General features: G+C 44.3%; 2 protein-coding genes across 7 annotated transcripts in view; both read right to left on the reverse strand.

Annotated features, from left to right (window-relative positions):
• Window positions 1-112: 112 nt before the first annotated feature.
• Window positions 113-4624, reverse strand: srsf7a (serine and arginine rich splicing factor 7a). 5 transcript variants are annotated; one of them, XR_015859594.1, is made up of 9 exons: window positions 4400-4622; window positions 3509-3739; window positions 3197-3376; window positions 3016-3111; window positions 2777-2818; window positions 2637-2681; window positions 2260-2358; window positions 1175-1681; window positions 113-605 (listed from the first exon to the last, which is right to left on the reverse strand). XR_015859594.1 is itself a non-coding variant. In XM_088381737.1 (8 exons), the coding sequence occupies exons 2-8, from the start codon at window positions 3733-3735 to the stop codon at window positions 1588-1590; spliced, it is 780 nt and encodes a 259-aa protein (XP_088237863.1). In that variant the 5' UTR covers window positions 3736-3739; window positions 4400-4624; the 3' UTR covers window positions 113-1587. The 5 variants fall into 5 exon arrangements, 4 of the variants coding, with proteins under 4 accessions (XP_088237863.1, XP_088237865.1, XP_088237862.1 ...); XM_088381737.1 differs by having other exon boundaries at window positions 113-1681; window positions 3016-3108; window positions 4400-4624; XM_088381739.1 differs by lacking the exon at window positions 1175-1681 and having other exon boundaries at window positions 3016-3108; window positions 4400-4623.
• Window positions 4625-4976: 352 nt separating this feature from the next.
• Window positions 4977-12781, reverse strand: part of slc8a2b (solute carrier family 8 member 2b) — a 29396-nt gene continuing 21591 nt past the window's right edge. For both annotated transcript variants that reach the window (XM_088381712.1, XM_088381711.1), the window contains 10 exons: window positions 12651-12776; window positions 12385-12580; window positions 12022-12152; window positions 11587-11960; window positions 11418-11521; window positions 11076-11093; window positions 10568-10692; window positions 9750-9849; window positions 8857-9129; window positions 4977-8752 (listed from right to left, as the gene is read on the reverse strand). In XM_088381712.1, coding sequence (XP_088237838.1) covers window positions 8376-8752; window positions 8857-9129; window positions 9750-9849; window positions 10568-10692; window positions 11076-11093; window positions 11418-11521; window positions 11587-11960; window positions 12022-12152; window positions 12385-12580; window positions 12651-12776 — 1824 coding nt within the window. In that variant the 3' untranslated portion in view covers window positions 4977-8375. The remainder of the gene's footprint in view (window positions 8753-8856; window positions 9130-9749; window positions 9850-10567; window positions 10693-11075; window positions 11094-11417; window positions 11522-11586; window positions 11961-12021; window positions 12153-12384; window positions 12581-12650; window positions 12777-12781) is intronic.

The raw sequence follows: 12781 nt of genomic DNA on the forward strand, positions 1-12781 counted from the left end.
AATCGCGACAGCTCAAGTCCAGCATCATGATACAATAATAATTTTTCTGATGAAGACATAATGGTGGTCAGTTATCTAGTTAATCTGTGTTGAAAAACAAACAGCCATGGAGTTATGTTGGAGAGATTTATTTAAAAACGAAACTGCCAATGTGTTAATAGAAACAACTGTTCAAGCAGCCCTTCCTCTCCCAAAATCAAATTCAAAATTATAATACACAGGAAAAAAAAAAGCCAAAAGCATGAACTCTATTTTGCGCATAAACGTTTTAAGTTGAGGGGGCAGTGCAGCACAGAAAATATTATTCATGAAAAACAGCAGGTCGTGATTATCTGCCTCGTGAATGGTTGGTTCAATGTTAGACACTAGACTCTCAAAGTCTTGAAATTGGTTAAAAGTCCGCTCCTATGTTTAGCTTGAAACAAAATAAAGACATTAAAGACAAGAGGATATTGACCTCTGAACCTGCACATTGTCTATAGAAATGAAAACAACCTGACATGGAAAACGTGGCGGGCTGTTGTAAAACGGACGGAGTAGCTTTGTTCTTCACTCAGTTGCCGGCCGGTGTTGGACTTCGGTTTTGACTTGCTGAACGGGAACGACTGAAACAGAAAAACGGAGGAGTCAGTTCGCTGCAGGGGAGACTCAAAGGTCGAAGACAACCGCCGCCCTCACACGACAACACACTCACTCCACTGTCATTTGAACAACTTGTCAGGAGTAACTTGCCGGGTTACATGTCATGGCCCAGGTCTAAAATGAGAAATGAATAATGGCATCCTCGGTGCTAAGTAAAACCGATCTATCACCTCACTACTAAAAAAGTGGGTGACATCTTGGGACAAAATTGCAGCAATACCCTTCAGCGGCTAACTAGAGTCCTTGATGCGAAAGGGTAGGAAAAGGACAACCTGTCTGGTTGGCCTTCAGCACTTCTGGCTTGAGATGAACGTTTCTGCCCATGTAACACATGCGCTCCTCCGAGACAACACACACACTCACAGCACTCACGCGAGCATGCTCATTCTTAACTTTATACATGGTCACCACCCATGTCCCCACTGTACATCAAGTCTGTGGATTTGCTTTGACCATAAAATAGAGCTTGTCATGTGAGGAATGGGGGGGTAGATAGAGAGGATGGGGTGGGGGAGTAGGGGGTTGTCGTTACCTTTGGAGACACTGGCAGAAACAACAAGTACAGAGAAGCGAAGGATGAAAGCACTGAAGGACGGATGACTACGCTCTTGTAGACTGATCTCTGGTCAGCTCGCTCTCATTTTCAGAAGCTAAGACAGAGGCCGCAGAGCTCTGGTAGGTAGGTAGTAGTAGTAGGGGGTCTGGTAGGTAGGTAGGTAATGGATTTTAAATGGTCGAACTCTGAATTGTTCGTGTCGGCGCTCTGGTAGATCTGCCGGCTGGCTGGCGGCCTTGGGTGACTCTAGGAGAACAGTCGTAAGAGTGCACGGGCTGATCTCGTCTGAGCGTGTGCGTCGGTCGGCCAGACGGTCACCCATTCACTGCGCGGGGGGAGGTTCTCGCTGTCTAACGCCAGGCGAAGGCTGATCTCAGGTCAGCGCTTAGTCACCCTCCCGCAGGATGTACACACCGCCAGCTGGCAGACCCTGGGCCTGGGATCAGCTGTAGTGTCAGCGCAGTGCGCAGCTCCCAGCACACACTTCAAAGAAAATATGAAAAATAAACAAAACTGTGCGGCAAAGATGCTCAAATCTAGCTGCAGCTCTGCATTTAAATTTACTCAGCCACACTAGGGCCGGGATTCCCCCCAATTGAAAGCATGTATAACATTTAAATTAACCAAAATTCATTTAGCGAAGCACGAGAACAACAGTTGACACGCTCTTAGATCATCTTTACGTTTTCGGCCCTACACCTCGCACAAGTCCCCGGTTGCGGTCCTCTATTCCCCTGCCACGCCAACATGACTGACAGCAGAGGTGGACGATTCAGATGAGTTCGGGCTGACGGTTCAGGGTCCACAGGTCGCTTGTATCGGCGTGGACGACGATGGCGATTCGGAAGGAAGATCTGGTCTGGTCAACGCACTTGCCTGAACCTGTGACTAGCAGCGCGAATGACCTCCTAGAACTCAACTGCTGTGACTCCAGCTGCGATATGACGGAATCGTCTAGAACCACCTTGTGCTCCTTCCTGCCAAGTGTTACTTGCCGGACTGGGCGGGACTAAATGTTACTAGATGGGCCTATGTGCGAGAACAAGAAATTGGTCGCTTACCTGTTCCTCTTGTGATTGGCCGAGGGTGATCGAGAGCGAGAACGGGAAGCAGAGCGCCCTCTTGGTGCGGATCTGGACCGAGAACGAGACCTGGAGCGACTGGAAAGAAAAAGACACACATTTTATACTTCACTAAATCCAGTGCCAAAATTCAAAGACAAAAATGAGCTCAAGTGGCACACAAACATTTGTACTCAGGGCCACAATTTATTTTTAAATTAGACGGACCCGGTCATTCAAAGCTTGCAGAAAATTTTATATATATACATGAATTTGCCTATACAATGCAGATCATGCAACCACCTCACAAGAGGACAAGCAGACTGTGTGACTTTGGCAGTCCAATCAAGATATATGTCCCAAATTTGAGAACATACCTCCTTATCGGAGTCCTGGACTTGGAGCGGGCCGGGGAGCCAGACCTGATGTAGCAAAGACAAGAAGTTGAATAATTACAGCTGTGGTGGGAGCACATACAAATTTTGATGTGGTCAGGGCAGCCCACAGTCTTTCTTACCTGCTTCTGCGCCTCGAGTAGGATGGAGAGCGGCGACGGCTCCTGGAAATAAAGACGGGGGACTCACATGAGGCTCACTTCAAAGTAAAATGGTAAAAAGTAAAAGTATCTTTATCTCTCAGTGCACTGTAAATACCCAACTCTGCCTCTTAAGCAAGCCAAAAAGACTCATTCAGGTAAAAATAATCAAGTAGTTAGGATTAGTATGAGGATTGTAAGGTCACATAAACTCATCTTACCTGCTGCGGCTATGGCTGCGAGAGTGAGAACGAGATCGGTAGCGACGTCCACGAGAACGGGACCTGGATCGTGACCGAGAGCGGGAACGAGACCTGCTGTGGGAGACAATGTTTGGGTTAACAATGTTTAGAGAGATTTCTACAGGAGCTTCAACGTGTAACACGGTGCGGAAGCCATTACCTGCTACGACGGCCTCCTCCTCGCTTGCTGAAGCGGTAGCAGTCATAGGCGTAATGGCCGCGGTCCCCACACTGGTAGCAGCGGTCGTTCGGGTCGAATTGGCGCCGGCTGGGGCGTCCACGGCCCTTTCTGGACATGCCCGTTGACATCTCAACGCGTACACGTGAGCCGCACAGGAGCCTGTGGACAACAACAGGCCCATTAAGACACAATTCAACTCAATATTCCTATCGTACATTGTGATCAGCCCTGCAATTAATTTTATGCCCTTACACACGGAACTTATCTTGAAACTTGAAAAAATATACTCACTTTCCATCCATGCCTTTCACAGCATCCTCAGCATCTCTTGGGTCCTCAAACTCAACAAAAGCAAACCCCGGTGGGTTCCTGGCCACCCAGACGGTCCTCAGTGGACCGTAGTAGCTGAAGGCCCGCTCCAACTCCCCCTTGGCAGCACCATTGCCCAGGTCACCCACATAGACTTTGCAGTCAGTGGCCCGTGACGAACTACGGGACGACGAATAGTAGGACGACATTTGGCTGCAGGTAGGGAAGGAAGTGATACAATAGCAGCTATTAACACAAAGTCACATATCACTACATACAGCATGCAACAGATATGTGATTTTAGGGACTGCTGGAACAGATTAAAGACGGAGCTATTTAGTTTAAAAATGTATATATTAAGTCATGTTTAGTCCCGCAATGAATTAAAACGTTAAAATGTTACTACTTTATTAGAAAGGATTTGCAAACTGTAAACAAAAACGTAATTGAACACGTTTTGACGCCATGAGCATGCTACCATTTAAGTAGCGCAATTTTGGCTGGTGACTAGATCTGACTATAAATAAAATACTTTGGATATAAGGTCTTTTTTAAAAAAAAAATGCTTAAACAGACTATGTTTAGCTAATTTTATGTTAATTCAGTCTAACTGTCCGTTAGCCCGCGCTTGCGACGATACAACTCGCGTGCGTTAATGGCGGACGAACCGTCGTCATTCATCACGGTGTTAATTTAGTTAATAGCGAAATAGTGAACAATGAATCCACTGCAGTCCACAATTTCTATAAGTATGTCTTAATAATGCGGAAAATTAGGTATTTGAACAAATATTTTTGGGGTGGAATCGCGCGCGGTTGGTAGGCCTCAGGCTCAGCCTACCCCACAACAATGGCGACCACGCGCGTTTATTACCTTCTTCCGCAGTTACGTCGACGATCTCCGATTCACCTTCGAATCGTATTAGTTTCACCCAGCCTGGGGAAGGCTCCTTTTTTTCTTCCAACCTCCGGGGTCGGTTGCTTGCGCGCGACGAATGATTCGCAAGAAAAAGAGACGCTGAATTCCGTTAACAGCCTTCAAGCATGACTCCGGCAGAGGGTGAGAGAGGTGATTGCTACAACATACGGGTTAACTGGGAGGCAACATCCGGGATTAGGCACGTCACTTCCGCAGTTGCGTACTGATAAAATGACGTACTTCCTGATTCCACACGCAGAATAAATAGTAAAAAAAAGAAAAAGAAAATATAAATAAATATTTTATATGAATATTCTAACTATACTATCATATGAAGGCAAATAAAACAGATTTTTTGGGGGTAAAAACTCTTTGTAATATATTGATTAAATCTAAACTCATTTCTCATGTCGCCCCCAGGCTGTAGTATTTGTATTTTCCGGTTTTCAAAATAAATGAGGACAATAGCTCTATAGAAAAAGCATGAATGGATGAGTTTATGTTGTGCAAAATAATACACTCAGACACGTGCTGCCTTGAAAATAAACAAAATATATTCAAATAAGAACAACTTCCGTTGAATAAAGAACTTTTGTTTTCTTTCAGTAACACATTACACCTCATGCCATGTTCTGAAAAACAAGCATCTTTTTTAAATTTAAATATTTTTTAGACATTTGCATTTGATATAAAACTTAAATATATTATTCTGAGTTAATGATTTATCACAGCTGTGAATAAATGCTAATGTCAATCACATCTTTTTTTTTTTATCTGGAAACTTTCAGGCAGAAATGTTCACACAGACACAGAACAAGACATCGGATAGGGAACACAAACACGACAGTTATTGTACATCAACAAAGACCTGCGACATGGCTTAGAAAAGTCGCCTTAAAAACAACAGAGCAGGCTTTATTTTAACAGTCCCTCCAAGGCAACTACTTAGTAGACTGATGTTCACGTCGCTTGCTACTTGAATTCACCCAAAGTGGAATAGCGGGCGAAGGGAAACTGGTCCTATAAAATACGCCCATAGACGTCCTTCACATGCTGCTAGAAACACATACAGTAAAACACAAAGTTCCGTCATGCAACTGGCGAGGAACATGGCGAGAACACGCACACACCACACACACATCGGGAAGAGGAAAGAGGGTATCACATCTAACTAGAGAACAGCAAAGGCCGAAAGCCAAACAGTAAAGGTTCTGGCAATGGAGAACATTGGCTGGACATTGCAAGACGGTCCTGCCCCAGCGGTGTCAGTTGTATTCTTTGCACGTTCTGCATTGTTCCTTCATGTAAACATGCTACATACGTACACTCAAAACTCCGCCACAAAAGGGAGCGGGATGAGGAGTGACAAGAACACTGGCACAAGACGGAGATGACCTCACGTCGAAAGAAGCTAATAGGAGAAGGCTGTGTTGGAAATCATTCTCCATCCTCCATGTGGTGCCCCTATGTAGTGAATTGTCTGTTCAGTAGGTGCAGTGTGAGTTATCACAAATATATTCCACATATTTGTTATGTAAAGTCGAAAACAATGTAATATTTATTATGTATATATTTGTGTTCACTTTGTATTACGGAAAGTCCATCAGTTGACGATCTGCTACATTGTAATTATCGAAACAATTTTTGATTTGATATAAAAATCCCTTTATGGTGATGTGGGAGAGAGGAATGAGTGAGTAATTCCGAACACAGCCACAAACATATTTCCTGTATTGCACATATTGGAAACCATGTACCTGTGGGCACAAGGTCATCATCTTCGTAAATAAATAAATAAAAATAAATAAATATCTATCTTCAATGCAAAGCGGCAGTCAGCACACGTGGTTAGCTCGCTCTATTTTGATACACTCACTTGATATTCTACACTTGAGACTTGTATCAAAATCTCTATTGTCAGTAACGTGGTCATGTAAACTACTGTGGTGTGTTTGTGCACACTGAGACCACTCTGAACATGGTCCAGAAGTACAAAATTAACAACCTCAATGTAGCTGAAAGAAAAATATACAAAATTAGCTCTAGAAAGGTTACAAAGTTTGCTTCATTCAGGCAAAATGAGTGTTTTTCATCTCACAGTTTGCACTTGTTATCGTTGCCGGTGCTGAGATTTTTACAGTAAACAAATTCTCCAGAGGATTGTGCTGCATTTGTGTCTCATATCTTGAAGTCTTTGCACGCGGAAGCTTGTTTGCAGTGTGGAAAGCAGCACACCTGGACACTATGAATGGCTATGTATGTACATTATGTAAATTGCACCCCTTAGTGGTCTATATTTTTACAGTATCTACGGTAGAGGAGGAAACCCGTGCAGGACAAGACCTGGGACTTCGGTGTTTGTGTTTGGTTTAGGGTTAGACTATTATTAGGGCCTAGGGTAGAATTTAGTCAGGGGGATTAGTATTAGGGTTTGGAAAAGTGTACAGTTGAGATTAGGGTGTTTGGGTTATGCTAAATTGATGTTGTCACCCTCCTGTGCAATACTGCGCCACAAATATCTGCCTCAGCGGGCTGTGTTACCTGAATCCAGCAACTCATAGTAAAACTAATACTACCACTTAATATGAGATTAGATTTAAACACGAAAATAGCAATGCAGCACCTGCTGCCGAGGGGACTTTTTCTCAGTCCCTTAAGACCACTTACATACATGCTACCTTAGCTCAGCAAATTTATTCATCCCAAATCCCGAGTGCAGATCGATCTGAGAAATCAATCAAAACTGGTCTCATAGACTGTCATTGTTTTTAAGGCATTGTATGGGTGGCGTCACCAAGCTTTGTGTGGACAGAAATCCCATTAATGAGTCTTCAGCACATAAAATTCCCCTGGCTTTATATGTTAAATGAACCACCCATGCATTACCTGCTCGAGAAAAGATCGCATTGGGGTTTATGCTGCTCTAATTGAATCTAGATCAGTGTTGCTCCAAGTTTTTCACAAAACACTTAGAATCTAGAATTCTCAGGTGAGGCGGCTGTAAACACACAAATGCAAGTATGGCTTTTTACAGTACAGTTCGAAATTCCTCATATGAGGTGATGTTGCCACATGTGGCTACACATGCTAAAAAAAAAAAAATCCCCTTCATCCATGTTTCTGGATAGATTCGGTTACTGTGGCAACCGTGCAGGATAACAGCAAAGTACTTTGATTCCTCCCGTGGAGTCCACTTGGCGGGGTGTGTTTTCATCTCGCTCTGGATGAGTGTGGTTCTATTTACAAGCGCCTTCCTTCTGTTCCGTCCATTAGCCGTGTAAACTCTTAACAAGCAAAGTCATTGTAAACATTCCACTCTTTTTCGCCTCTGCCGATGGATCTTCTTTGTCCATAAGAGCTTCCTTAGCATCCATGCTACATTCACGCTAGCTCTTCTCACCATTCAAACACTTGTTTTTACCCTCTGATACTTTCTGTCACTTTATACATGCATACATGTCACGTGTATTTGTGTTTGTGTGTGTGCATGTAATAGCCCTCTAGACCAGAGGTTCTCAAACTGGGGTCCCTGAATCCCAAAGCTATTGCTAAAGAGGGGGCAAAATAGTTTGCAAGAAATTATTATGTCACATTATTTTTTAAAAAGTGGATATATCTGCACAACATAAAAACTTTGCTTTGGGTCAATTAAAAGCCTTGATATGATTATGATGTATCACCATAATATTAAAACTCGGTGTTGGAGAAAACTTTATGTAGCATTACAGCTGTTCATCCCAACAAAATATAACTTTGTTTTGATATCATTACAATTCCTGATTTTTGGGGGGATTCAGGCGTACTCTTGGTAATTATGTGTAACTATCATTAGGATTATAAAGGGCTCCTTGGTATAATGGACCCAAGAAGTTTGAGAACCCCTGCTTTGGACCTGCAGTGTGTCAAAATGTGTCCTGCATGTGTCTCCTGTTTAGAAGCCCGGTATGTGGCAGTAAGCCTCCAGGGAGGAAAAGAGGATGTAAAGGAACCACAAGCCCAGGAAGAGCAGGCTGGTGAGGATACGAGACATTCGAGACCCTCCCAGCTCACCTCCAATGGAGGGCCGGCGCCGGAATAGTAGCACACCCATGCAGATGAACGCAAAGATAGTGAAGAGCGTGACGGAGAAGGCCAGTGAGCCCGGCTTTACTCGGAACTCTTTGCCCTTGCTCTTCCAGTAGATGGCGGCTACCGACCAGGCCACGCCGATCCCAAGGAAGACGTTGACGGCGTTGCTGCCTGTCACGTTGCCCACCGAGGCGTCTGCGTGCTGGTCCTGGACGGCAGCCACTTTGCTGGCAAACGTGTCTGCGGGAGAAACAAGACAAGAGAGTCAAGCATTGGTTACTTCAGTGGAAGACAATCCCTTTTAATCCATGGAATAATTTAAAGATGAGGACAACTTCACTCACCAGGAATGGACGTTCCCAGGGCCACAAAAACAACGGCGGTCACAGAGTCTCGCAGTCCCACCGTGCAGCCAAAGTGCGACGCCAGGTCACCGATAATGGCAGTAAGCAGGCCGATGACGCTGATGGAGACCATGAAGCAGGCCCAGCCGTTCCAGTACTCGGTAGGTGGAACGCAGGCGAACAAGACCTTCCAGAAGACGGTGAGGAAATGCATGACGTAGTCGTAGCAGGAGGGCAGGCGCTCCTCACGGCCCTCTTCCTCGTCATCGTCACCTAAACGATTGCAAAGAAGCAAAGTGAAGTTTACGTGATGTCCACTAGATGGCGGCATTGACTATTCTGTCACGTTTATTGCAATAAGATAAAATACTTACACTGGCTTATTTAAACATTTAAATGGCACCAAAGATGACAAAAAGCAAATTTGCTTCCTCACAATAGTTACTACTATCAAGAATGAACTATAGATGCAATTTTAAAAAGTCCCATGATGGTGCTTTTGATTTTAGTGCTTTAAGTTCCTTGGTGCAGCAGCAATTGTAGTCTGTAAAGCTGATGTTGCGGAAAGACTGTAGGTCAGATCATTTTAAAGATGAACTATTATGGAAGAGAGATGTTTGTATACAAACAAGAGAGCTTGTATACATATAATTGGCTCTCTGGAGTGCTTGTCTACCTATCAAGTTAATCTTTTGCTCTCTGTCCATTTCTGAAAATGTCTCGGCTGTAGTGTATGAAGTGCTGCTTCCACCAGCGAAAATGAAAATGTATTGCCTTGATATCTGCTCCCTTTTTTAATTAAAGAAATAAAATCATTTCATCTCCACATTTTCTATATTGTTTGTTCTCACTAATGTTGCAGCCCATCTTGGCCTAATGTGAACTTAGTATACCTGCGCTCACAGTGACAGCCTCCACAAACTGTTCCCTCCAGGAGTGTGTACCAATGACCAGCGCCAAGTTGGTTTTCTTGATGAGCTTGTCTACCGTGCTCTGTCAAAAACAAAACGAGAAGGATTTTAAACAAGCCGTGAAGACCACAAAGCCTGGAGAACGTGACTCCCATCTGAGATGACGTCTCGAGCGTACAGCTTCCATTTTTAATGCCTCCGACGAATATTAACGCCGCCTACTCATGCAGAGACGAATTGCTCTGGGGCTTAAAGCTTTTTGGTGACATCAATAAGTCATTAACACGGCAAGAAAGCCATTAACCATCACAATAACGGCTGTGGGGAGGTTTTTACGTCAGCGATTTCCCAAGCGTTTTCTCTGCGAACACAGGCGCGAACGATCAATGGAAACTGACAGACGAGAGGTTGTCTGGAGAAATCGTGAATAAATTAAATATACTGACTGCTTTTACTAGAGTACTTTGCTTTCATTGCTTTGTAGTTATAAACTAAATCTAGTTAAAGGTATTTACGTTTGGTCGAAAATAATAATAAAATTTAATATTAAATAATGTAATTTTTAGCCATTTCTGTTGCATAATGAGTGGTTCTTTTTGGCACGTAAATGCAAATAAATTTTATTTGACCAATTTCGGAAACTAAATGAATCCGCAAAATATTACATGACTTTTGCTGTAAATCATCCAAAAAATGGATGCAGGCTATATTTGTGGTTGAATTAATATTGTATAAAAAAATGCATTAGCAAGATTGTAATGTTGTAATTTTAAAGTATTGAAATAAAAAACTTGCTCCACCTTGAACTCATAGGACTCCTCGATGACCACCTCCAGACGGCTGTGCTCCCCCAGGATGGGCTTGCCCATCTCGGCAATCCTCCGGGCCTCCTCCTCCTCAGCGCTCAGTTGGCCCTTTGACCCTTCTGAAGGGAGAATTGAGTGTGTTACAGATATGTTCAATGAAATTATGATCAAGTCAGAGAAAAACAGCGGGTTCTCCTGCATCATTATAATGATAAAGGCCGAGCAGCAGGACGTCACCAGCGGGCTGTTGTCGACATGTTTTTCTCCACATGGTGCACGACTATGATCATAATAATGAAGTGGTACAGTGAATCGTCACATATTGTCAGTTTGATATTTACTAAAAAGCCTATTTACTGATTTTTTTTTTTTAGAATGCTATCTATCCTCTGACCGAGAAAAAAATCAAGCAAGCTTGTAAGTCAAAGCACCACTGCACCAACAATTGAGGACAAAAATGGCATAACAACAAAAAAGCTAAATAAGTCAGAAGCCATCTTACCTTGGCTGAGAAGAAGAGCTGTAATGAAGACAAAAAGGGAGGAAGAATATTTACCGATGACAAAAGTCATACACTGACTCATCCTTAACACAACCTTGTTTCATGTGTAATGTGCTTTGCCAGTAATTTGTTTGTGTGGCATGTATATAATGTACTTAGCATGTATGATGTATGTTCTTGGAGTGTCGGATGAATGTGCCTCATATGTGGCTTGTACGCTTTTAGCTTGTTGGATTTTTGCGGTTGTAGTGAATGCATGCCTTAAGTGCTTTGCACGTCGAATGTATGTGCTTGACATTGCTGAGCATGTTTGATGTATGATTGGGGGTTCTTGCCGGTTACCTGAAATGCCTCTTTTCAGCCAGCGTGGCTCCTCCAAGACGATAAAGAAGTTTTCATGCTTCTCGTATTCTTCATCATCGATTATCCTCACCTGGATTGTCTGACTGCAAATGCACACCCGGATTAAATGATCAAGCATCAAAAAGTGGCATCAATGGGCTGAGCTCACGTTGTCTGGTCGTTGGTGAACTCCAGCTCGCCCTGCGCGTCTTCAAAGTCCTCCCCCGCCTTGGCGGTGCCCGCCTCGGTGTGGTACGGCAAGATGACAGTGCCGCGGGCACCCGAGTTGCGCACCACCGTCACCTCCATGGTGCCCACGCTCTCGCTGATGCGCACCATACGCTCGCTGAAGGTGAAGATGCCGGCGTGGTCGTCATCTAGAATGGTGACCGTGGCCACCAGGGGCTCCACCAGTCGGCCTTTGGGTGCGGCACCCGCCTCGTCGCTTTCGAACATCCCCTCGGCGTCGCCCACTCGCAGGTTGAGCAGCCGCACAAAGAAGTGCTCGTCCTCCTCGAAGATGTCGTCGTCGATAATGCCGACCTGGAGATCGAATACGTTGAAGCGGTTGTCCATATCGAAATCAACGTTCATCTTTTCTTACCTTGATTTCCTTACGAGTCTCTCCTGGTTTGAACACCAGCGTTCCTTCGCTGTACTCGTAATCAGAGCCGGCGTTGGCTGAACCGTCTTCAGTCCTGTAGTCCACGTAGAAGGTGTTTTCTCCCAAGCCCCCTGAACGCATCAGATTGGAAATTCATTAGATAGGGTGAAATCAATATTGGACTTTTCTGTGAAAATTTGCATATGTTTTGACCCCAACTTGTAGAAGAAGGCCGGCCAATGTGTGCGAGAGCAGGAAGATAAATGACCACTGTGATTGGCTAATGTGCTATTGAAAATGGATGAACAGGATATGCAAATTTAGTCTGAATTAAAACCCTGGCTATAGTTTTCTTTTCCCTACCTTGGCATACAACAGCCAACGTGAGGATGCCGCAGTTCTCCATGCACTGGCTGTGAGCGTTTTCAAAAGAAATGCGGCTGCATTCGCCCAGGTCGTCATCTTCTGGCGCCTCCTCGTCGGTAACCACAGCGCGACGAGCGTGGTCCGCGGCGTGTTTCTTCAGGACGTTACCGGCTCCGATCATCATGCGTGTGGCCTTGAGTAAACAGAGGTGGTGGATATTGGCGAATAAGATATTGGCTTTGGGCATATTCCTCCAGTGTTACCTGTATGCGGTAGAAGGCTCTGCTCTTCTGCTGGTGCAGCAAGGCGTAGTAGTTAGCTAGCTCCATCAGCTGATCCAGCTCTTTGTCTGGATATTTCTGCTTCAGCTCCTTCAGGATGCGAATAACCTTTG

This window comes from Syngnathus floridae, chromosome 7 (genome assembly GCF_059516105.1).
Source record: "Syngnathus floridae isolate MCC-2025c chromosome 7, RoL_Sflo_1.0, whole genome shotgun sequence".
NCBI lineage: Eukaryota > Metazoa > Chordata > Actinopteri > Syngnathiformes > Syngnathidae > Syngnathus > Syngnathus floridae.

Coding starts and splice junctions, on each gene's coding strand:
- srsf7a (XM_088381736.1), bottom strand. CDS start 3,735: ATGTCGTCCTACTATTCGTCGTCCCGTAGTTCGTCACGGGCCACTGAC. Junction 3,377..3,508: donor GTGAAAGGCATGGATGGAAA/GTGAGTATATTT, acceptor TGTTGTCCACAG/GCTCCTGTGCGGCTCACGTG. Junction 1,682..2,259: donor GCCAATCACAAGAGGAACAG/GTAAGCGACCAA, acceptor TTTTCTTTGAAG/TGTGTGCTGGGAGCTGCGCA.